We start from the raw sequence: 23969 nt of genomic DNA on the forward strand, positions 1-23969 counted from the left end.
ACAAGGTTGCCCACTCTCACCACTATTATAAAACATACTTTTGGAAGATTTAGCCAATGCAGTCAGAGAAGAAAAAGAAAGAAAAGGAACCCAAATCAGAAAAGAAGTAAAACTGTCACTATTTGCAGATGACATGATACTATACATAGGGAATCCAAAAGATGCTACCAGAAAACTACTAGAGCTAATCAATGAACTTGGTCAAGTGGCAGGATAGAAAATTAATGCAGAGAAATCTCTTGCATTCCTATACACTAAGATGAAAAATCTGAAAGACAAATTGAAACACTCCCATTTACCACTGCAATGAAAAGAATAAAATACCTAGGAATAAACCTACCTATGGAGACAAAAGACCTGTATGCAGAAAACTATAAGACACTGATGAAAGAAATTAAAGATGATACAAACAGATGGGGGGATACACCATGTTCTTGGATTGGAAGAATCAATATTGTGAAAATGACTCTACTGCCCAAAGTAATCTGCAGATTCAGTGCAATCCCTATCAAACTACCAATGGCATTTTTCATAGAAGTAGAACAAAAAACTTCACAATTTGTATGGAAACACAAAAGACCCCGAATAGCCAAAGCAATCTTGAGAAAGAAAAATGGAGCTGGAGGAATCAGGCTCCCTGACTTCAGACTATACTAGAAAGGTACAGTAATCAAGACAGTATGATACTGGCACAAAAACAGAAATATAGATCAGTGGAACAGAATAGAAAGGCCAGAGATAAACCCACATACATATGGTCACCTTATCTTTGATAAAGGAGGCAAGAATATACAATGGAGAAAAGACAGCCTCTTCTAGAGAAATGGAAATAAAAACAACAATAAACAAATGGGATCTAATGAAACTTAAAAGCTTTTGCACAGCAAAGGAAACCATAAAGACTATGAAAAGACAACCCTTATAATGGGTGAAAATATTTGCAAATGAAGCAGCTGACAAAGGATTAATCTCCAGAATATACAAGCAGCTTATGCAGCTCAATATCAAAAAAACAACCCAATCCAAAAATGGGCAGAAGACCTAAATCGACATTTCTCCAGACAAGATATACAGATTGCCAACAAACCACGAAAGGATGCTCAACATCACTAATCGTTAGAGAAATGCAAATTAAAAGTACAATGAGGTATTACCTCACACGGGCCAGAATGGCCATCATCCAAAAATCTAGAAACAGTAAATCCTGGAGAGAGTGTGGAGAAAAGGAAACCCTCTTGCACTGTTGGTGGGAATGTAAATTGATACAGCCACTATGGAGAACAGTATGGAGGTTCCTTAAAAAACTAAAAATAAGGGCTTCCCTGGTGGCGCAGTGGTTGAGAGTCCGCCTGCCAGTGCAGGGGACATGGGTTCGTGCCCCAGTCCGGGAGGATCCCACATGCCGCAGAGCGGCTGGGCCTATGAGCCGTGGCTGCTGAGCCTGCGCATCTGGAGCCTGTGCTCCACAACGGGAGAGGCCACAACAGTGAGAGGCCCACGTACTGCAAAAAAAAAAAAAAAAAAAAAAAACTAAAAATAGAACTACCATATGACCCAGCAATCCCACTACTGGGCATATACCCTGAGAAAACCATAATTCAAAAAGAGTCATGTACCACAATGTTCGTTGCAGCACTATTTACAAAGCCAGGACATGGAAGCAACCTCAGTGTCCATCAACAGTTGAATGAATAAAGAAGATGTGGCACATATATACAATGGAATATTACTCAGCCTTAAAAGGAAACGAAATTGAGTTATTTATAGTGAGGTGGTTGGACCTAGGGTCTGTCATACAGAGCAAAGTAAGTCAAAGAGAAAAAAACAAATACCATATGCTAACACATATATATGAAACCTAAAAAAAAAAAAGTCATGAAGAACCTAGGGGCAGGACAGGCATAAAGACTCAGACGTAGAGAGTGGTCTTAAGGACACAGGGAGGGAGGGGGAAGGGTAAGCTGGGATGAAGTTAGAGAGTGCCATGGACATATATACACTACCAAATGTAAAATAGATAGCTAGTGGGAAGCAGCCACATAGCGCAGGGAGATCAGCTCCGTGCTTTGTGACCAGCGAGAGGGTTGGGATAGGGAGGGTAGGAGGGAGACGCAAGAGGGAGGAGAGGTGGTGATATATGTATATGTATAGCTGATTCACTTTTTTGTACAGCAGAAACTAATAGAACAGTATAAAGCAATTATACTCCAATAAAGATGTTAAAAAAAAATGTGGGCTGTGACTCAGTGGGTCTGGGATGACGTTACTGCTGCTGGCCTGTGGCCCATATGTTGAATAGCAAGAGTGGAGACAACTGTTATTTTTATAGTGGTTAATAAGGTAGATTTTCCTCATCCTGAGTGAGAGAGCGTCACCTCCATGTCCATATCACAAGTTCTTAAAATGCAAACAAAAACCACTGATAAATTCTTCTGATGTTCTGCTCTGTAAGAGCAAGGACAAACTTGACTCTGAGCACTCTGCTCAATTCTGACATATATTAAAATAGTTATATTGCTGTGTCCATAGATGATCAAGTAAAAATGACCAGAAGAATGGGGAGATGATGTGAAAGGTAAAGCCTGTTGTAATAAATGGAAATTTGGTAAAATGTTTCAGAAACTTAACAGACTTTTAGCTTCTTGCCCTGTTACTATGAACATGAAGAAAAGTTTCAGCAACTCTTAGCAAAAGAGCTATGAAATTTTAGAACTTTCACTGTCTTGTATGTTGAAGACCATTTTTCTTGGCTTCGCTAATTATGAAACAGCTCTTGAAACAATTAAAAGGCCCGTATTGGTCCTCATTCATAAAAACAGCTGCGTTAGTAACCTAATTTCTCTACACTGGATATTATGTCAACATTATACTCTTGTAACACATTTTCTGTGGAAAAGCATCTGTAAGTTGTGAAACCACATCAGATGTGGAAAGCATCTTCAAATAATGCTTAACAAGCTAACACAAGTGTAATTTATGCTTCCATTTAGGCTCAGATGGTGCCTGCTTGAGCTCATTGGGATACATTTCTGTCACCATTGTACCTATAGAAGTGTTTGTGTTCCTAGCCCGCATATCTTTACTTGTTTTGGGAAGGAATTTATATGAAACACCTCCACCATTGTCTTTATAATGATTAGCTGTCACAGAAAGAAATTTATGATTTTTATATTTGCTTTAGCCAAGGAATTCCTGAATTTTTTTTACAGCCTGTCATTAGTTTAATTGTGGCAAAGGAGCACTTGAACTAGTTTGCTTTACTGGTATTATGAATTTTTAGTCTAGCTAAAATGGCTGTTACAAATGGCTACTTGTTCTGTTGCCAGGATTTCAATAGAGAACAAGAGATTTGTTTTTTGTTTTGTTTTTGCTTTGTTTTGTATTTTTATCATTAAGATCCAGCTATAATGACTGTTTAGAACGATTGCAGCATTGAGTATTATCTGCCTTAATCAACAGGCTGGAATCTTCAGCATGTATGCTTGTGAAGAAGGCTTTGCCACTGGTGGACGAGATGGGTGTATACGATTATGGGATACTGATTTCAAACCAATAACCAAAATTGATCTCAGGGAGACAGAACAAGGATATAAAGGTAACACATGTATTAATACTTACCCATAGATCTTAATGTGTTAAATACAGTGAGAAAGTCTGTTTCTATATTTGTTTCTCTTACCCCATCTTATACCATGAAGGATTTAAGGTAGTTTACATAAATGTAATGGACACAAGATTAAAAGTATGTTGAATGTAAGTGGATACCCCTTTTCCCTAATTTGCACAAAGGTATCTGTATGTACAAGCAGTGGTCCTGCTGCAAAGATAAACAACATAATAATAAAACTACTGAGTGTAACCTGAGAGATGGGACTTTCAGTTATAAAACTGGGAAGTTCTGGGTAAGTTAGTGACCCTAAATGTAACTGCATGCAGTCTCTGAAAATAAATAAATAAATAAATAAATAATAGGAAAAACAAGAGAAATTATTTTTTTAAAAATAGCTTTAGTGGAGTAGCTACCATAGTAGTAGGAGTTAAGAGCCCGGGCTCAGAGTTGGGGAGGCTGGGTTCAAATCCAAGTTTTACCTGTGATAGATTGGAGACCTTGGTCAAATTTCTTAACATCTCTGGGCCTCAGTTTCCTCATCTGTAAAATGGGGGTAATACCAACACCAACCTCATAGAGTTATATGAGGATTAAATACACTTGCAAAGTGCTTAAAGTAAGTCATGGTGCATGGTCAGCACTCAGTAAACGTTGGCTGCTGTTACAATATGTTAAATATGTGTACCAGAGAATACAAAGAAGTTTATATACATCTTTTTAAATTCTCATGCTAGACTTATTTATTTATTTATTTATTTATTATTTTTTTTTTTTGCGGTACGCGGGCCTCTCACTGTTGTGGCCTCTCCCGTTGCGGAGCACAGGCTCCGGATGCGCAGGCTCAGCAGCCATGGCTCACTGGCCCAGACGCTCCGCGGCATATGGGGTCCTCCCGGACCGGGGCACGAACCCGTATCCCCTGCATCGGCAGGCGGACTCTCAACCACTGCGCCACCAGGGAGGCCCTAGACTTATTATCTCATTTTTCATATAGAGAATTTGGCACTGAGAGAGATTAATGTGAAAAATGTAAATAGGAAAGATAAGACGAAGTAAGTCACAAGTGATGTTAGTCCACTGAGCACATGTGGGGAGTTCTGTTCACGTGAGAATTTAGTGTCTACTTCATTGCATGGACAGTCAAGGCCCTCGAGTTCTCTGCCAGAGAACATGGGCCAATGTAACTTTATCCAGAAAAATACTTCAGGCAGATATAAGCAAGTAAGCGCCCATAAAAGCAATGTTAAAAATGCTAGTAAAGTAGCCAAAAATGTTTGACCTTGAACCGTGAAACTTCTTGGTGTATCCCTCAAGGTAAACTGGAAGCAAAACATATACTTAGATAACTCATGAGTTAACTTACTAGATGGGATTATTGACCATAAACTGGCTAGATGTTGGGGAGCATCAACCAGAAGTAATGATTCCTTTTTCGCAGTCACTTTATCCAGCTCATCCCAAAATTTTATCACATAATCAAGGTATAAATTTTAAAGTGTGAGGATCAGGGCAGAAGCCATATTTACCCTGCTCTACTTTTCTACCTGATACCCAGTCCCTGACTTCAGGCTCTCAAAGGAGAGTTCAGGAGCCGGTTCAGAACAAGCATCTATATAGCCAGGGATTTGTATTGATTGTACAAAGCCAACCCCATGGTCAACTCCTATCCCCAGAATCAAGGGAAGATGGTCAGGGACACGTTCTGTTTTCTATCAGTCTCAGTTGATTCCCACACACGCTTGCTTGCCAAGATCAAAGAGGATATAGGTGGTGCACAGTGGACAGAAGGACCTTAAGCAAGCCTGCATCTCATAGGTGTGGCCTGTAGCACCTGGGCTTATAGATATCAGGGGAGGGATGAGCATGTATTTTTAGATGGATGGCCAGTGGGACAATAGCCTATATTTCAGGAAGAGTAGTGAACTGTGCTTTGAAAGGACTGGATAGACCATGCTGCTGTTCAGGAGCCGTGAGAATGGGTGCCATTTTCTTGCCACCTTCTTCATTTTTGCAGTCTCAGCTCACTACCAATACTCTTGCTTACTTCGTGTTTTACTTTAAATGGATGTGAATGCATCTCTTTCTATCTTCTTTTTTTAAACTTCTCCTCATAAGCAATAATATCTGTGAAATTATGGCTTTAATATACTGTTTATTTATATATATATTTTTTACTTGTTAAGGTAAGTTCTAGCTATTGGATTAAAAATTTTTGTCCGTGTAGCATCTTCACCATCAGTGGCACCTTTGCCTGTCACACTTTTGGCAACACTGTAACAGAAGTCTACTATGTACTATCAGACTTCCAAAGAATTGCCAGCATTTTTTCCAGCCCTTAGTGGAAAACAGGATAAATGTCTAGAGTCAAACGAATGAAAGGCTCGTGGTTGAAGTGTTGGTAACAACTCCAAATCTGGCTCACTCTTCACCTTCAACTCAGCTAGTTCTCGAGCCTGTGTGGACAGGGCCTTGCAGGGGGAACCTGCCACTATCCTGAACCACCCTCAGGGACTTTCTCTTGCCCTCAGCCGGGCCTTGGCGCCATCATCACACTGAAGCAGGGCCGGGGGGCCGTTGAGTTGAGAAGCCAAGTCTCAGAACAGGCCCTCCATGATGTTCTCTGAGACCAGCTGCCAGGGCCACCCTGTGACAGGGGTGTATCTAGGGCACCTGAAGGTGGGAGTGAAGCCAGAGTGAGCTAGGAGACCCAGCACAAGTATAAGGATTAAAATATGTAGGATTGCAGGTGAGGATTAAAAGTAGTTGAAATGTATAGTTTTCTGTTCCAACTCCCTCTTCAACCAGCCAATACCATACATGCCCTTGCTCTTCCGAACATTTGCAGACAGTGTGGGTTAAAGGGGAGTGAAAGAAAGACTGTGGGGAGAGGCTGAAACAGGAGGAAGAAGGCAGAATGGACAGGACTTTGGGTGTACTTTGACCCACCCCATCCTGCCCTGCACACCACCACCCCACCCCCGCCGCCGCCATTCCCCCCAAAAGGAGTCTTGACTTTTCCTCCACCTTCAGGCTCTGCCTCAAAATGGAAACAAAGTGCCGTTTGAAAGGAGCAGATTCAAGCAAAGCACTGTTAGAACTAGTTGCCAACCAGGGTTCTTGGCCTCCTGAATCAGTGGAAATTGATAAGAGGCCAGTCAGGAAATTCAGGCAAGGCTTTATTGGGGCTCCTGCTGCAGCACAGAGGGAGCGAAAACAAGTAACACGTTCCCTTGCTCCCTCCCTGAGTGGGGGTAAACTGCTTCTTTATATGGGGTGAGGGTAGGGGTGGGTCCAGGGGTCCGGCCGGAGGGGTGGCTTAGGCAGGCAGTCTGCCCACCCCCTTGGTGGTGCTGTGTGCAGGGGGCATGCGCAGTACCCTGCTTTTCCTCTGGGCTGGTCAGAAGTGGCAGTTGGGTTTTTGGTCTTTTTGTATCTTGTTGTTCATAATTTAGCCCAGCTGTGCACGCACACAGTTATTTTTAGTTCCTTATAGTTTCTTGCTGGAGGAGACGTTTGTCCAGGTGCAAGCACTGCAGCAAAGGGTCCCAGGTTTCAGGTCCAAGCCCGTCTTACTACTTTGCTCTCAATTTGGACATGAAGCTACATGTATGGATGGTTTTATTCTAGTAAAAATTTCTTGATATGAATGAGCCTTCTTTGATATTTTTGCTGTTTGTATAGCAATGACTCTTGAATTCATTTCTGTGGAAATATAGTGACTTCTCATATTACTCAAACAACTATTTAAATAATTTAGCAAGAGAATTAATTATGGCCATGTCCCAGTTCCCATGACATAGTACCAATATTCTATAGTCCTTAAATTTATAAACTTACTAGTAAAAATTCAGAAACTGCTACTTGCGTTTGGTAATCTGAGTCTGTTTGTAACGATCACACTTACTATGTCACCTGTAAAAATTTCTACTGGCCTTCCTATAGACTTCCAGAGGATCTACAAAATGAATCTGGCCATTTCCAAGTTGTTTTATGTAAATATTCATAAGATTTACCTAGATTTGCATCTTCTGATAACTATTAATTGCTAAAAAACAAGAAAGAGAACAGTTTTTAGATGAACTAAGATTAACACTAAGCTCGGGAAAAAAAAACCGAAAATGATATTACAGCTTTATTATAAAATGATGGTATTAATCAGTTCTCCTACGTCTTTATAGTCAAACTTGAGCTAATGAAGACTTTGACTTCTACTGAAAACAATTAACCCTTCTTTAAATTGAGGGGGAACCAGCTTGGAGATAGGTCATTGTCATATCAACAAGAATCTGTGCAGCCAGAGCTGATTCTCAGGGCTCCTTGTCCTCTCCCCAAGTCTTAGTCAAAGAAAATGGACTTCATAAGCCCAGAGGACCATTCCTCAATCAAAGGAATAGTAGTGTTTTATTTATACCAGTGACATACAACTTCTGCGAGTGGTGAGTCTGCAAACAAGTTTTTACTAACACTACATGGTGATATAAACCAGCGATCTAATTCATCCAGGACCCCTTATCTACAATTCTGAAGTCAAAAAACTCAGAGTGCCAAAATGTATATATATTTTTTATGAGAGCAACCAACTTTTTTATTGTGGTAAGATATACACAATACACAATAAAATTTACCATTTTAACCATTTTTTAAGTAAACATATGAGTGCATCAAGTACAGTCATATTATGCAGCCATCATGACCATCCATCTCCAGAACATTTTTCATCTTTCCAAACTGAAACATCATACTCATTAAACAACAACTCCCCATTCCCTTCTCATCCTGGCCCTGGCAGCCCCCATTCTACTTTCTGTCTCTGTGAATTTGCCTGTTCTAATTTGCCTATTCTTATTCTCATATAAGTGGAATTATGCAGTATTTGCTCTTTTGTGACTGGCTTATTTCTCTTAGCATAATGTCTTCAAGGTTCATCCATGTTGTGGCATGTGTCAGAATTTCCTTTGTTCTTAAGGCTGAATAATATTTCATTGTATACCACATTTTGTTTATCCATTCATCTGTTAATGGCTACTTGGGTTGCTTCCATCTTTTGGCTATTGTGAATAATGCTGCAATGAGTATGGGTACGCAAATGTCTCTTTGAGACTCTGCTTTCAATTCCTTGGGATATATATCCAGAAGTGGAATTATTGGATCATATGGTATTTCTATTTTTAATATTTTTTAGGAACTTCCATACTGTTTTCCATAACAGCTGCACCATTTTTATATTCCTACCAGCAGTGCACAAGGATTTCAATTTCTCTACATCCTCACAGACACTTTCTGGTTTTTTGATAATAGCTATTCTGATATATGTGAAGTGGTATTTCCTAGTGGTTTTCATTTGCATTTCCCTAATGATTTTTGATGTTAAGCATATTTCATAAGCTTGTTGGCCATTTTTATATCATCTTTGGAGAAATTTCTGTTCAAGTTCTTTGCCCATTTTTTTTTCACACACACACACTGTATTTTATTTTTACAAGAGATAAATAAACTGACACCAAGCATTGTAAATGGATGAACACAACAAAAGCAACAATGATTGCAATTACCAAACACGAAACAGACTCATACTATGTCATAATATTGACATTCAGTCCAGTATTCCTCCACTGTAACAGCTCCTTTGAAGTGAAAAATTTTTTTTATTTCTGAGATATACATTTTAAAGTAATAACTAGAATTATGACTTATAACATTATACCAGAACATATAAGATTCTTAGAAATTTCATGTAATGTCTGAAACATTTATATTAACATATTTCCATACAAATAACCCAAAGAAAGTTTAGTATTAGTTGGTTTTTTTGTTTGTTTTTTGTTTATACTGCAGGTTCTTATTAGTCATCAATTTTATACACATCAGTGTATACATGTCAATCCCAATCACCCAATTCAGCACACCACCATCCCCACCCCACCGTGGTTTTCCCCCCTTGGTGTCCATATGTTTCTTCTCTACATCTGTGTCTCAACTTCTGCCCTGCAAACTGGTTCATCTGTACCGTTTTCCTAGGTTCCACATACATACGTTAATATACGATATTTGTTTTTGTCTTTCTGACTTACTTCACTCTGTATGACAGTCTCTAGATCCATCCACATCTCAACAAATGACTCAATTTCATTCCCTTTAATGGCTGAGTAATATTCCATTGTATATATGTACCACATCTTCTTTATCCATTTGTCTATCGATGGGCATTTAGGTTGCTTCCATGACCTGGCTATTGTAAATAGTGCTGCAGTGAACATGGGGATGCATGTGTCTTTTTGAATTATGGTTTTCTCAGGATATATGCCCAGTAGTGGGATGGTTGGTTCATATGGTAGTTCTATTTTTAGTTTTTTAAGGAACCTCCATACTGTTCTCCATAGTGGCTGTACCAATTTACATTTCTACCAACAGTGCAAGAGGGTTCCCTTTTCTCCACACCCTCTCCAGCATTTGTCATTTGTAGATATTCTGATGATGCCCATTCTAACTGGTGAGAGGTGATACCTCATTGTAGTTTTGATTTACATTTCTCTAATAATTAATGATGTTGAGCAGCTTTTCATGTGCTTCTTGGCCATCTGTATGTCTTCATTGGAGAAATGTCTATTTAGGTCTTCTGCGCATATTTGGATTGGGTTGTTTGTTTTCTTAATATTGAGCTGCATGAGCTGTTTATATATTTTGGAGATTAATCCTTTGTCTGTGGATTGTTTGCAAATATTTTCTCCCATTCTGAGGGTTGTCTTTTCGTCTTGTTTATGGTTTCCTTTGCTGTGCAAAAGCTTTGCAGTTTCATTAGGTCCCATTTGTTTATTTTTGGTTTTATTTCCATTACTCTAGAAGGTGGATCAAAAAACTTCCTGCAGTGATTTATGTCAAAGAATGTTTTTCCTATGTTTTCCTCTAAGAGTTTTTTTTTTGCGGTATGTGGGCCTCTCACTGTTGCGGCCTCTCCCGCTGAGGGGCACAGGCTCTGGACGCGCAGGCTCAACGGCCATGGCTCACGGGCCCAGCCGCTCCACGGCATGTGGGATCCTCCCAGACTGGGGCACGAACCCGTGTCCCCTGCATCGGCAGGCGGACTCTCAACCACTGCGCCACCAGGGAAGCCCCTCCTCTAAGAGTTTTATAGTGTCTGGTCTTACATTTAGGTCTCTAATCCATTTTGAGTTTATTTTTGTGTACGGTGTTAGGGAGTGTTCTAATTTCATTCTTTTACATGTAGCTGTCCAGTTTTCCCAGCACCACTTATTTAAGAGACTGTCTTTTCTCCATTGTATATCTTTGCCTCCTTTGTCATAGATTAGTTGACTGTAGGTGCGTGGGTTTATCTGTGGGCTTTCTATCTTGTTCCATTGATGTATGTTTCTGTTTTTGTGCCAGTACCATATTGTCTTGATTACTGTAGCTTTGTAGCATAGTCTGAAGTCAGGGAGTCTGATTCCTCCAGCTCCATTTTTTTCCCTCAAGACTGCTTTGGCTATTCGGGGTCTTTTGTGTCTCCATACAAATTTTAAGATGATTTGTTCTAGTTCCATAAAAAATGCCATTGGTAAGTTGATAAGGATTGCATTGAATCTGTAGATTGCTTTGGGTAGTATAGTCATTGTCACAGTATTGATTCTTCCAATCCAAGAAGTTGGTGTATCTCTCCATCTGTTGGTATCATCTTTAATTTCTTTCATCAGTGTCTTATAGTTTTCTGCATTGGTCTTTTGTCTCCCTAGGTAGGTTTATTCCTAGGTATTTTTTTGTTGTTATTGCAATGGTAAATGGGAGTGTTTCCTTAACGTCTCTTTCAGATTTTTCATCACTAGTGTATAGGAATGCAAGAGATTTCTGTGCATTAATTTTGTATCCTGCAACTTTACCAAATTCATTGATTAGCTCTAGTAGTTTTCTGGTGGCATTTTTAGGATTCTCTATGTATAGTATCATGTCATCTGCAAACAGTGACAGTTTTACTTCTTCTTTTCCAATTGTATTCCTTTTATTTCTTTTTCTTCTCTGATTGCTGTGGCTAGGAGTTCCAAAACTATGTTGATTAATAGTGGTGAGATTGAGCATCCTTGTCTCATTCCTGATCTTAGAGGAAATGCTTTCAGTTTTTCACCATTGAGAATGATGTTTGCTGTGGGTTTGTCGTATATGCCCTTTATTATGTTGAGGTAGTTTCCCTCTATGCCCACTTTCTGGAGACGTTCTATCATAAATGGGTGTTGAATTTTGTCAAAAGCTTTTTCTGCATCTATTGAGATGATGATATGGTTTTTCTCCTTCAACTTGTTAATATGGTGTATCACATTGATTGATTTGCATATATTGAAGAATCCTTGTATCCTTGGGATAAATCCCACTTGATCGTGGTGTATGATCCTTTTAATGTATTGTTGGTTTCTGTTTGCTAGTATTTTGTTGAGGATTTTTGCATCTATATTCATCAGTGATATTGGTCTGCAATTTTCTTTTTTTGTAGTATCTTTGTCTGGTTTTGGTATCAGGGTGATGGTGGCCTCATAGAATGAATTTGGTAGTGTTCCTTCCTCTGCAATTTTTTGGAAGAGTTTGAGAAGGATGGGTGTTAGCTCTTCTCTAAATGTTTGATGGAATTCACCTGTGAGGCCATCTGGTCCTGGACTTTTGTTTGTTGGCAGATTTTTAATCACAGTTTCAATTTCATTACTTGTGATTGGTGTGTTCATATTTTCTCTTTCTTTGTGGTTCAGTCTTGGAAGATTATACCTTTTTAAGAATTTGTTCATTTTTTCCAGGTTTTCCATTTTATTGGCATAGAGTTGCTTGTAGTAGTCTCTTAGGATGCTTTGTATTTCTGCGGTGTCTGTTGTAACTTCTCCTTTTTCATTTCTAATTTTATTGATTTGAGTCCTCTCCCTCTTTTTCTTGATGAGTCTGGCTAATGGTTTATCAATTTTGTTTATCTTCTCAAAGAACCAGCTTTTAGTTTTATTGATCTTTGCTGTTGTTTTCTTTGTTTCTATTTCATTTATTTCTGCTCTGATCTTTATGATTTCTTTCCTTCTGCTAACTTTGGGTTTTGTTTGTTCTTTCCCTAGAGCCTTTAGGTGTCAGGTTAGATTGTTTATTTGACATTTTTCTTGTTTCTTGAGGTAGGCTTGTATAGCTATAAACTTCCCTCTTAGAACTGCTTTTGCTGCATCCCATAGGTTTTGGATCATCGTGTTTTCATTGTCATTTGTCTCTAGGTATTTTTTGATTTCCTCTTTGAATTCTTCAGTGATCTCTTGGTTATTTAGTAACGTATTGTTTAGCCTCCATGTGTTTGTGTTTTTTACGTTTTTTCCCTGTAATTCATTTCTAATCTTATAGCATTGTGGTCAGAAAATAGGCTTGATATGATTTCAGTTTTCTTAAATTTACTGAGGCTTGATTTGTGACCCAAGATGTGATCTATCCTGGAGAATGTTCCATGCGCACTTGAGAAGAAAGTGTAATCTGCTGTTTTTGGATGGAATGTCCTATAAATATCAATTAAATCTATCTGGTCTGTTGTGTCATTTAAAGCTCTGTTTCCTTAATTATTTTCATTTTGGATGATCTGTCCATTCGTGTAAGTGAGGTGGTAAATTCCCCACTATTATTGTGTTACTGTCGATTTCCTCTTTTATAGCTGTTAGCAGTTGCCTTATGTATTGAGGTGCCCCTCTGTTGGCTGCATATATATTTATAATTGTTATATCTTCTTTTTGGATTGATCCCTTGATCATTATGTAGTGTCCTTCCTTGTCTGTTGTAACATTCTTTATTTTAAAGTCTATTTTATCTGATATGAGTATAGCTACTCCAGCTTTCTTTTGACTTCCATTTGCATGGAATATCTTTTTCCATCCCCTCGCTCTCAGTCAGTATATGTCCCTAGGTCTGAAATGGGTCTCTTGTAGACAGCATATAGATGGGTCTTGTTTTGGTATCCATTCATCAAGCCTGTGTCTTTTGGTTAGAGCATTTAATCCATTCACGTTTAAGGTAATCATCGATATGTATGTTCGTATGACCATTTTCTTAAGTGTTTTGGGTTTGTTTTTGTAGGTCCTTTTCTTCTCTTGTGTTTCCCACTTAGAGAAGTTCCTTTAGCATTTGTTGTAGAGCTGGTTTGGTGGTGCTGAATTCTCTTCGCTTTTGCTTGTCTGTAAAGCTTTTGATTTCTCCATCGAATCTGAATGAGATCCTTGCTGGTTAGGGTAATCTTAGTTGTAGGTTCTTCCCTTTCATCACTTTAAGTATATCATGCCACTCCCTTCTGGCTTGTAGAGTTTCTACTGAGAAATCAGCTGTTAACCTTATGGGAGTTCCCTTGTATGTTATTTTTTGTTTTTCCCTTGCTGCTTTCAATAATTTTTCTTTGTCTTTAGTTTTTGCCAGTTTGATTACTATGTGTCTCAGCGTGTTTCTCCTTGGGTTTATCCTGTATGGGACTGGCTACGCTTCCTGGACTTGGGTGGCTATTTACTTTCCCATGTTAGGGAAGTTTTCGACTATAATCTCTTCAAATATTTTCTCTGGTCCTTTCTCTCTCTCTTCGCCTTCTGGGACCCCTATAATGCGAATGTTGTTGCATTTAATGTTGTCCCAGAGGTCTCTTAGGCTGTCTTCATTTCTTTTCATTCTTTTTTCTTTATTCTCTTCTGCAGCAGTGAATTCCACCATTCTGTCTTCCAGGTCACTTATCCGTTCTTCTGCCTCAGTTATTCTGCTATTGATTCCTTCCTGTGTAGTTTTCATTTCAGTTATTGTATTGTTCTTCTCTGTTTGTTTGTTCTTTAATTCTTCTAGGTCTTTGTTAAACATTTCTTGCATCTTCTCGATCTTTTCCTCCATTCATTTTCCGAGGTCCTGGATCATCTTCACTATCATTATTCTGAATTCTTTTTCTGGAAGGTTTCCTATCTCCACTTCATTTAATTGTTTTTCTGGGGTTTTATCTTGTTGCTTCATCTGGTATATAGCCCTCTGCCTTTTCATCTTGTCTGTTTTTCTGTGAATGTGGTTTTTGTTCCACAGGCCGCAGGATTGTAGTTCTTCTTGCTTCTGCTGTCTGCCTTCTGGTGGATGAGGCTATCTAAGAGGCTTGATGGGAGGGACTGGTGGTGGTTAGAGCTGACTGTTGCTCTGGTGTGCAGAGCTCAGCTAAACTTTAATCCACTTGACTGTTGATGGGTGGGCCTGGGTTCCCTCCCTGTTGGTTGTTTGGGCTGAGGCAGCCCAACACTGGAGCCTACCTGGGCTCTTTGGTGGGGCTAATGACAGACTCTGGGAGGGCTCACGCCAAGGAGTACTTCCCAGAACTTCTGCTGCCAGTGTCCTTGTCCCCAGGGTGAAACAGAGCCACCTCCCGCCTCTGCAGGAGACCCTCCCAACACTAGCAGGTAGGTCTGGTTCAGTCTCCTGTGGGGTCACTGCTCCTTCTCCTGGGTCCCAATGTGCACACTACTTTGTGTGTGCCCTCCAAGAGTGGAGTCTCTGTTTCCCCCAGTCCTGTTGAAGTCCTGCAGTCAAATCCCACTAGCCTTCAAAATCTGATTCTCTAGGAATTCCTCCTCCTGTTGCCGGACCCCCAGGTTGGGAAGCCTGACGTGGGGCTCAGAACCTCCTCTCCAGTGGGTGGACTTCTGTGGTATAAGTGTTCGCCAGTCTGTGAGTCACCCACCCACCAGTTATGGCATTTGATTTTACTGTGATTGCGCCCCTCCTACCATCTCATTGTGGCTTCTCCTTTGTCTTTGGATGTGCGGTATCTTTTTTGGTGAGTTCCAGTGTCTTCCTGTCGATGATTGTCCAGCAGCTTGTTGTGATTCTGGTGTTCAAGCAAGAGGGAGTGAGAGCACGTCCTTCTACTCTGCCATCTTGTTTTCGACTCCCTTTGCCCATTTTTAAATAAGGTTATTTGTTATTTTGTTGCCAAGCTGTATATGTTCTTTATATATCTTAGATATTAACCCCATTATCAGATATATGATTTGCAAATATTTTCTCCCATTGCATAGGTTGCCTTCTCTGTTTATTATGTCCTATGACGCATAAAAGTTTTTAATTTCGATGTAATCCAATATATCTATTTTTCTCTGTTTTTACCTGTGCTTTTGGTGTCATAGCAAGAAATTATTGCCAAGTACAATACAATTTCATGAAGATCTCTCAAGATCTCTTATAAGTGTTTTATGGTTTGGGCTCTTATATTTAGGTCTTTGATCCATTTTTGAGGTAATTTTTTGCACATGGTGTTAGGTAAGGGTGCAACTTCTTTTTTTCCAAAATATTTTTTATAACTAATTTGGCAGCAAAACATGACTTACACTTATTATGAAGCTGTTTATTGTCTTCATATGTGTGAATATTCATACCCTTCACTGCAGAAATATTTGATTTCAAGGAGCTGCCCCAGGCTCCACTGGATCTATTACATGAGTTCAAAATCCAAAATTTTCAAAATTCCAAAATGCGCCTACCACCAAAAATTTTAGATATATGGGATGGTGGACCTCCAGTACATTTTTCAGTGAATATACAGTTCTGGAATTTTCAAGCTGGGAGAGACAAAAAGTTCCACATGATGTCATCACGTGGAACTCTGTCACCTTATGGATGAATAGAATGAAGCTCAGGGCCATTGTAGGATTCGAGCTGTAACTCAAGTCTCACACCAAACTCAACAAAAGGGCATCTTGAGTCTGATCATTTTTAAAACAAATTTATGATCTAGGTAAAATAGTGAAGCTTAAGTGACTTACAGTGGCAGCAAAAAAAGCCAAAAATAATTCTTAAAGCAAGGCAATCAAAATGAATTACATCTATGGTAATAAAATACTTTGAGCTAATGGTTGTAAATGATTATGTCTAGACGAGTACAGTAATTAGTCACACAGTATAAGATGCATTATTCATTTACTTATCCATTCAGTAAGCATTTATTAAGCATCTACTAAGTGTCAGAAGCGTGCCTAGGAACTAGACAGGCTCTTCTAAAAAGTGTGCTTCACACGTTTTATTGGAGTTTTTTTGTGTGTTTATTTTAACTCCCAACACATATTTATTGAATCGTTGCTATGTCTAATGAACTGTAGACTCTGAATCTGGAGATATCTTGCATTAGGTCAAGCAGCATTCCCTCAGTGTTGAGCAAGAGAAGGAGGCTGAAGTCTCGAGGATACAAGATGCCTCTTCTTAGCCTTCTCACTATCTCTACTGCCCCCTCACTGGTCTGAACCACCATCTTGCGCACGGGCTACTTCAGTTGCTTTATAACTTGTGTCCCTGCTTCAGCCATTATTCTCAGAATAGCAGCTGGAGGGAGTTGTTGGAAATTTACATGAGCCAGGTCACATTTCCTCAAAACCCCGCCATGATTCCCATTTTCCGAAGAAAAAGAGTACACATCCTTAGGATGGCCTACTGGCCCCTTCCCCCTCAGGCCTCCCGCCCTCTGCTCTACCCTCTGCCCAGGCTGCTCCCTCTGCCTGCATCACTCTCCCCAGGAATCTGGATGATTACTACCCCTCTCCTTTGCTCAAGTGAAGCTGCCCTGATGACCTTATTCAAAATTGCAACCCACTCTGCCTCCACCATCCTGGCACTCCTGATCCTCTCTTCACAGATCTTTTTTTCACCTTGTAACAAACAGTATAACTTACCTGTTTGTGATGCTTATGGATGTTGTCTATTTCTACAAGGGCAGGAGCCTCTTTGTTCACTGATGCCTCCCAAGCAAGCACTTAGAACGGTGCCTGGCACACGCCGGCACCCTGGAAATGGACGAATGATGAAGAGTGCATCGTGTGACTGGAGTGCACAGTGAGAGGTGAAAGGCTTCAGAGGGAGGAACAGATAATTTCTGTGTTCAAGCTTGGCCCCCACGGACCAGCAGTAGGAGGTCATATAAAGGCTTAAGGGGTTGAGTGTCATGGTCAGGGCTCCACCTGCTCCAGAGCGGAGAGTGGACTAGAGTGGGGCAGGATTAGAGGTGGGAGCACAGGTGACTCTTCCCCACTACCCATTCTTCTTATTACCATTTTTCTCCCTCAGAGAACATTGAGGATCATTCTGTCCAGTGGTTCTCAAATGGGTTTTTTTTTTTGTTTTTTTTTTTGCGGTACGTGGGCCTCTCACTGTTGTGGCCTCTCCCATTGCGGAGCACAGGCTCCGGATGCGCAGGCTCAGCGGCCATGGCTCACGGGCCCAGCCGCTCCGCAGCATGTGGGATTTTCCCGGACCGGTGCACGAACCTGTGTCCCCTGCACTGGCAGGTGGACTCTCAACCACTGTGCCACCAGGGGAGCCCAAACAGGGGCGTTTTTATCTTCTGGAAGATATTTGCCATTGTATGGAGACATTTTTGATTATCAACTGGAAGGGTGCTACCGGCATTCCTGAGGCCAGGGACGCTGCTAAACATCCTAAAATTACATATTGCAGTGTTAGACACCTCGACTAAGAATTATCCAGCCCCTAATGTTAACAGTGCCGCAGTTGAGAAACCCTAGTATAGAAGGTTCACAGGACCAACTCTCAAATCTGAAAGCAGCCTTGTTGACGATAGAAACAAAGCGAGTATCTTCTGTGGTTCTCCTGGTCCCTTGAGTGCTTCATCGCTCACCTCCACTCCCATCGCATCCATCACCTCTCTCCCTGTCTGCTCACCTTTGTCGTAAGGATATTACGGCCTCCTGCGTCTCTGGTGTTCTGAGCAAGTGGAAGCCCTGCAGAGGAACGTGCAGGGGCTGCGGATGGTGAGGTGTGCCACCAGAGGAGCGTCGGCTGTTGTTTGTCCAGGCTTGGTGTGGGACGTGGTGTCAGAGAAGCAGAGGCTGACTGTCTGGTTTGTTCTGGTAATAATTCCCCTGTAAACACTCTGACCGAGCTGGCCTCCTACAAAGACCAGCCTGGGTGTTCCTTCCCTGGGGTGAAGGCAGCGGGCTTGGCAGTGTGTTTCTGTCCTCTGGGGTCCCGTTAGGCTGTGTGGATCCTTCAGTATTCCTGAGGCTATGGGATTTGGGATCCTGTGGAGTGGATTTTGTAGACAGTAATCTGCTGGAAGTTCTCAGGCAGAGAGCCCTTGTAAACAGGAGCAGCAGGCCGTGGGCACTTCATGCTGCAGACTCGTGGTGCTTTGTGCTAGGCGCTCTGCATGCAGGATCCCGTATTTCCTGCAGCAGCTCTGGGGGTCCCCAGGCATGGCTGGCTCCCAGGGCATGAGCTCTGCCTACTTGCAGGAGGGCCCTACGCTTGGTTTAGGGCTTGCTGTCATCATCTTGAAATTCTTAATCAGTTTTAAACAAGGGGACCTCACATTTCCATTTTGTACTGGGCTCTGTGTATCATAAAGCCAGTCCTGTTCCCCAGTTATTGGTGCTCACGAATCCCTGGGGAGATGCACGCCTTCCCTCCCTTTTGTTTCCCTTAGGTTCCAAACTCTGCCTTCCACATTACCCTAGGCCGCCAGAGCCCCTGGCCCACCTCCAGACTCCTTAGGCACCTCAGCCACCCCCTGCTGGGGGGGCGCCCTGCAGTTTTCCCACACCCCCTCCCAACACTCCCTCTTCCCTCTGAGTGAAATCTCTCTCCCTCTTGTCCTTTTATTACCTTTTACCTGGGGCGCTGCTTAGTACTGCACCTTTAATAAGATTAGGTTGATAGGAGAAGGCCATCATGCTCTCTTGTTTGATCTTTGGTACCATGTCCTGGGTACGCATCCACAGAGAAGGGAAATACCTTTGTGGGGAAGAGAGTTTGCTCCAGCCTTGCACTGCGTGAATCCTCATTTTATCTCCATCACCTGCTAGCTCTGGGACTTAGGACAAATAAGGTAAACTGTCTGTGCTGTAATTTCCTCATTTACATATTTCCTGTCCCCACCTACGGCCTGGTGCTGTCCGAGGGCCTCCTCCTGAGTCACTGTGAGCCTTCCTGGGCACATGTGCAAAGCTCTGGGTGCAGGGCTGGGAATGTATGGGAGAACCATTCCTGCCCATTTACAGAACTTGCTTGTTTGACTCCAAAAAGATTTCTCAAAGTTGCACTTATTTTTGGCTATCTGCTCATCAGGACTTCAGCTTTCTAATCTACTAGAGTGGAGTTTTCCAACGTTTGGTTGAAGAACCACTGCATTAGAATCAGCCTGGAAATCTGAATTTTCAGCAGTCTGACTAAAGTCTGAGAACACACACTAGTTTGGGAACAGCTTGATAGTGGTTGGTTCTCAACAAGTGGTTCTCAGCCCTGGTGAGCTAAAAATAACTATGCCCAGCTCCACTCCAGAGCAATTGAGAGGAATTTCTGAGTAGGGTCCAGGCATCCATGTTCTGTTTTGTTTTGTTTTCGCCCATGCCGCGAGGCTTGTGGGGATCTTAGTTCCCCGACCAGGGATCGAACCCGCCCCCTCAGCAGTGAAAGCACAGAGTCCTAACCACTGGACTGCCAGGGAATTCCCTGGGCGTCCCTGTTTTAAAAACACTTTCTATGTAGTTTCTGATGGACATTAAGTGTTGGAGCAACTGCTCTTGGCCCTTTACCATATATCAGGCCTCGGTGCACCAGATTTAAGAACACTAATAAGTATCAATACCAGCCCCCTCCCAGCTGCCAGTCTTCCCTTCTTGGGCCAAACAATTGAGGGAAGAAAACCATTTTATTCCCCAAAGAGTTCTCTTTGTCAGATATAGCCTTTCCTTCTGAGAGTCGGCAGTGCTGGCATGTCAAAATGACCTGGGGGGGTGGGGTAGGGAGGGTGGGAGGGAGGCTCTAGAGGGAGGGGATATGGGGACATATGTATGCATATGGCTGATTCATTTTGGTGTACAACAGAAACTAACACAGGATTATGCAGCAATTATACTCCAATAGAGATCTATTTTAAAAAATGGTAACAAACAACACAACAAATAAGTTGTAACACAAGGATGTAACTAAGAGGCTCAAGGAAAGGCAGAAGCAGCAACTTCATAGCTCATGGTGCTGATCCTGCCTGGGGACGGAGTCTGACCACACGCACAGCAAGTTGTTCTCCATTGAGATGTGAACTTAATAAAAACCTGCTGGTTAAAAATAATAACAACTGATATTTATTGATTAGTTTCCTAAGTACCAGACACTGGGTCAAGTGTTTAAATATATGATTGCATTGAATCCTCGTAACAGTGCTGTGATGTGTGAGTGCTAATATTCTCTGCAGTTTACAGGTAGGGCAACTGAAGTTTTGAAAGGTTAAATACTTGCCATGTCATAGAGCTGGGATATAAATCCAGTCCATGTACTTAACCATTCAGTGAACTAGTGGAAAATAAGCAATGTCCTTTAGGTCTTTGTTGATACTTATGATACTCATGGACTAGATCTCCCATGTCCAGGTTTCAGAACTGTCACAGAGAGGATTAAAAGGATACTGTTTCCCACTCCCTGGTCTGAATATAAAATCCGGGCAAAGGGCTGGTGAGAATTTGATCTTAGCCTCTAGGATTTTTATGTTGAGGTGGGTGGTTGCTCTCTACTGCCATCTGCTGGCTGTCTGGACCAAGCACAGGCCAGAACCCCACATTTCTCATAGTGGAACGAGTGGCAGAGAAGGCCCCTGTGTCCAAAATGTGCACCCCTCACCAATTCAGCAAAATGCCTTCAGTTCATTCTGTCAAAAGTCTCTGAAACATGCACTTTTTAAGAAGAAAGGAGAATTTCTGTAGTTTAAAATAATTAGGATGGTTTTCCCTGGCTCTCTTTTCACTCTTGGTGGATTTCTAACCGTAGTCCAAATAATACCTTATATTTGTCTGACTCCCAGAGCAGAAGATAAAGAAACAAAGCCAGCTTAATACTTCCCAATGCAATGGTCACCTCGGCCAGCCCGAGGTGACCAATAACGTTCCTAAACGGGACGTTATTAGGAAACTTGAATACGGCTCTCTACCCACTGAGGTGTCCTTAGGAAGTCATTCCTATTTTAAATGGTTCTCTGGGAAGTAAGAGTGGCCTAGCATCCTGTCTGTCGCTGCAGGTAGACCCCTGGGGTCGACTTGTCTGATGTGACAAAATCCAATTTATCTCTTTGAAGAACTGAGTGTTTGTGGAGAGCCTGGGCTGGTCTCCAGAGAAAATGTTCACAGCTCATTAGGTTTATGTTGCAAACAATGAAAATGAAACGACTCCTGCCCTGGTTCTCTCTCTCTCCTTCTTCCCCTGCCCCTACTTGGTCAGAAATAACCCGTTATCAGTTTAACTTCATTGCCTTTGCCACATGTAAATCTTCTTCCTTTTGTTGGTTAGTTCAGTGGAACCCTTTTTTCAAATGAAATCTGCTAGAAAACACAGACTGTGAGTTGTTGAGGGAAAAGCAGGGGTTGGATCCTCAGACTCTGCCTCTCGCCCCTCATTTCCCTGTGCTCTCCTTGCCAGGCCCCTGCGGCTCTTCTAGGAATCCAAGAACTCCCTGGACACAGTCTGAAAACACAGCTGGGTGCTGTGTAGCTGGACTGCCTCATCAGTCTAGGCTGAGGTGGAAGGTTCTTTTTTGTTCTAACCCTCTTAAAGACAAAGCAAATATTTTAAAAATGTTAACACATTGATTCCATGTGATGGGTTGTTTGTTATAATATTCTTGACCTTTCTGAATTTGTTCCCCAAACAAGAAGTTAAAAAATAGTGGGGGTGGTGGGGAGAAAAATGTCTGTACACTGGATCAAATACAGTGCTGGTCCTTTGGGAGAAATTCTCCTAAAGTCTTATGGGATGGAGGAATGCACTGTTGGAGGAAAACAGGCAGAACTGGCCTGTTCCTGCTTGTAGTAGTGCCTTGGATGCCAGGCCTGCTTGGAAAGGGTGAGTCTTTAGGACAGTCAGTGGAATTATAAAAGGATTGTGCTTTGAGTATTTTGATGACAGTTAAAATATGTAGCATTGCTAAGATATATAAGGTGTATATATATATATATATATATATATAGCTGTATGTATATCATTTTTACTGATATAATTGACATATAACAGTTTCAGGTATACAACATAATGATTATATACAATGTGTATATATATAATATATTATATTACATATAATATTATGTATGTATTATATATGTATTATGTATACATAATGTATATATTTGTCTCAAAGTGATGACCACAATAAGCCTAGTTAACGTCCATCACCACACAGTTACAAATTTTTTTTCTTGTGATGAAAACTTTTAAAATCCACTTTCAAGATACATTAGCTACTTTCAAATATACATTACAGTATTACTAAATGTACATTGTACATGTTCATCATGCTGTACATTACACCCCCAGGACCTATTTATTTTGTAACTGGAAGTTTGTGCCTTTGACTACCTTCACCCATTTTGCCTACTGCCCACCCCTGCCTCTGGCAACCACCAATCTGTTCTCTGTATCTGTGAGTTTTTTGGGTTTGTTTTTACTTTATATTTTAGATTCCACATAAAAGTGAGATCATGCAATATTTGTCTTTCTCTGTCTGACTTATTTTGCTTAGCAGTATGTCTGCAAAAGCCACCCATGTTGTCCCAAATAGCAATAATTCCTTTTTTTGTAGCTGAATGATATTCTATTGTATATGTATATATCACATTTTCTTTATCCACTGATGGACGCTTAGGTTGTTTGCATGTCATGGTTATTGTGAGTAATGTTGCAGTGAACTTGGGGGTGCAGATACCTTTTAGAGTTAGTGTTTTTTTTGCTTCAGAAGCAGAAGTGTTGGATCATACAGTAGTTCTATTTTTAATTTTTGAGGAACCTCCATGGTGTTGCCCATAGTGGCTGTACCAATTTACATTCCCACAGTGCCCAAGGGTTCCCTTTGCCCCACATTCTTGCCAACACTTCTTATTTCTTGTCTTTTTGAAAAAATAATAGCCACTGTAATAAGTATGAGATAATATCTCATTATGGTTTTTGTTTTTTGTTTTTGTGTTTTTCGCTGCACCTGCAGCTTGCAGGATCATACTCCCCTGACCAGGGATCAAACCCCTGCCCCCTGCAGTGGAAGCACAGAGTCCTAACCACTGGACCGCCAAGGAATTCCCTCATTGTGGTTTTTTTTCATCTTTATTGGAGTATAATTGCTTTACAATGGTGTGTTAGTTTCTGCTTTATAACAAAGTGAATCAGTTATACATATACATATGTTCCCATATCTCTTCTCACTTGCGTCTCCCTCCTTCCCACCCTCCATATCCCACCCCTCTAGGTGGTCACAAAGCACCAAGCTGATCTTCCTGTGCTATGCGGCTGCTTCCCACTAGCTATCTATTTTACGTTTGGTAGTGTATATATGTCCATGACACTCTCTCACTTTGTCACAGCTTACCCTTCCCCC

General features: G+C 41.2%; 1 protein-coding gene across 5 annotated transcripts in view; it reads left to right on the plus strand.

Moving 5' to 3' along the window:
- The window catches only part of EML6 (EMAP like 6), a 377195-nt gene that overhangs the window by 216087 nt on the left and 137139 nt on the right, over positions 1-23969 (plus strand). For all 5 annotated transcript variants that reach the window (XM_082641845.1, XM_082641844.1, XM_082641847.1 and 2 more), the window contains one exon: positions 3460-3595. In XM_082641845.1, coding sequence (XP_082497971.1) covers positions 3460-3595 — 136 coding nt within the window. The remainder of the gene's footprint in view (positions 1-3459; positions 3596-23969) is intronic.

Source organism: Mesoplodon mirus (assembly GCF_964341445.2).
Source record: "Mesoplodon mirus genome assembly, chromosome: 14".
Lineage (NCBI taxonomy): Eukaryota > Metazoa > Chordata > Mammalia > Artiodactyla > Ziphiidae > Mesoplodon > Mesoplodon mirus.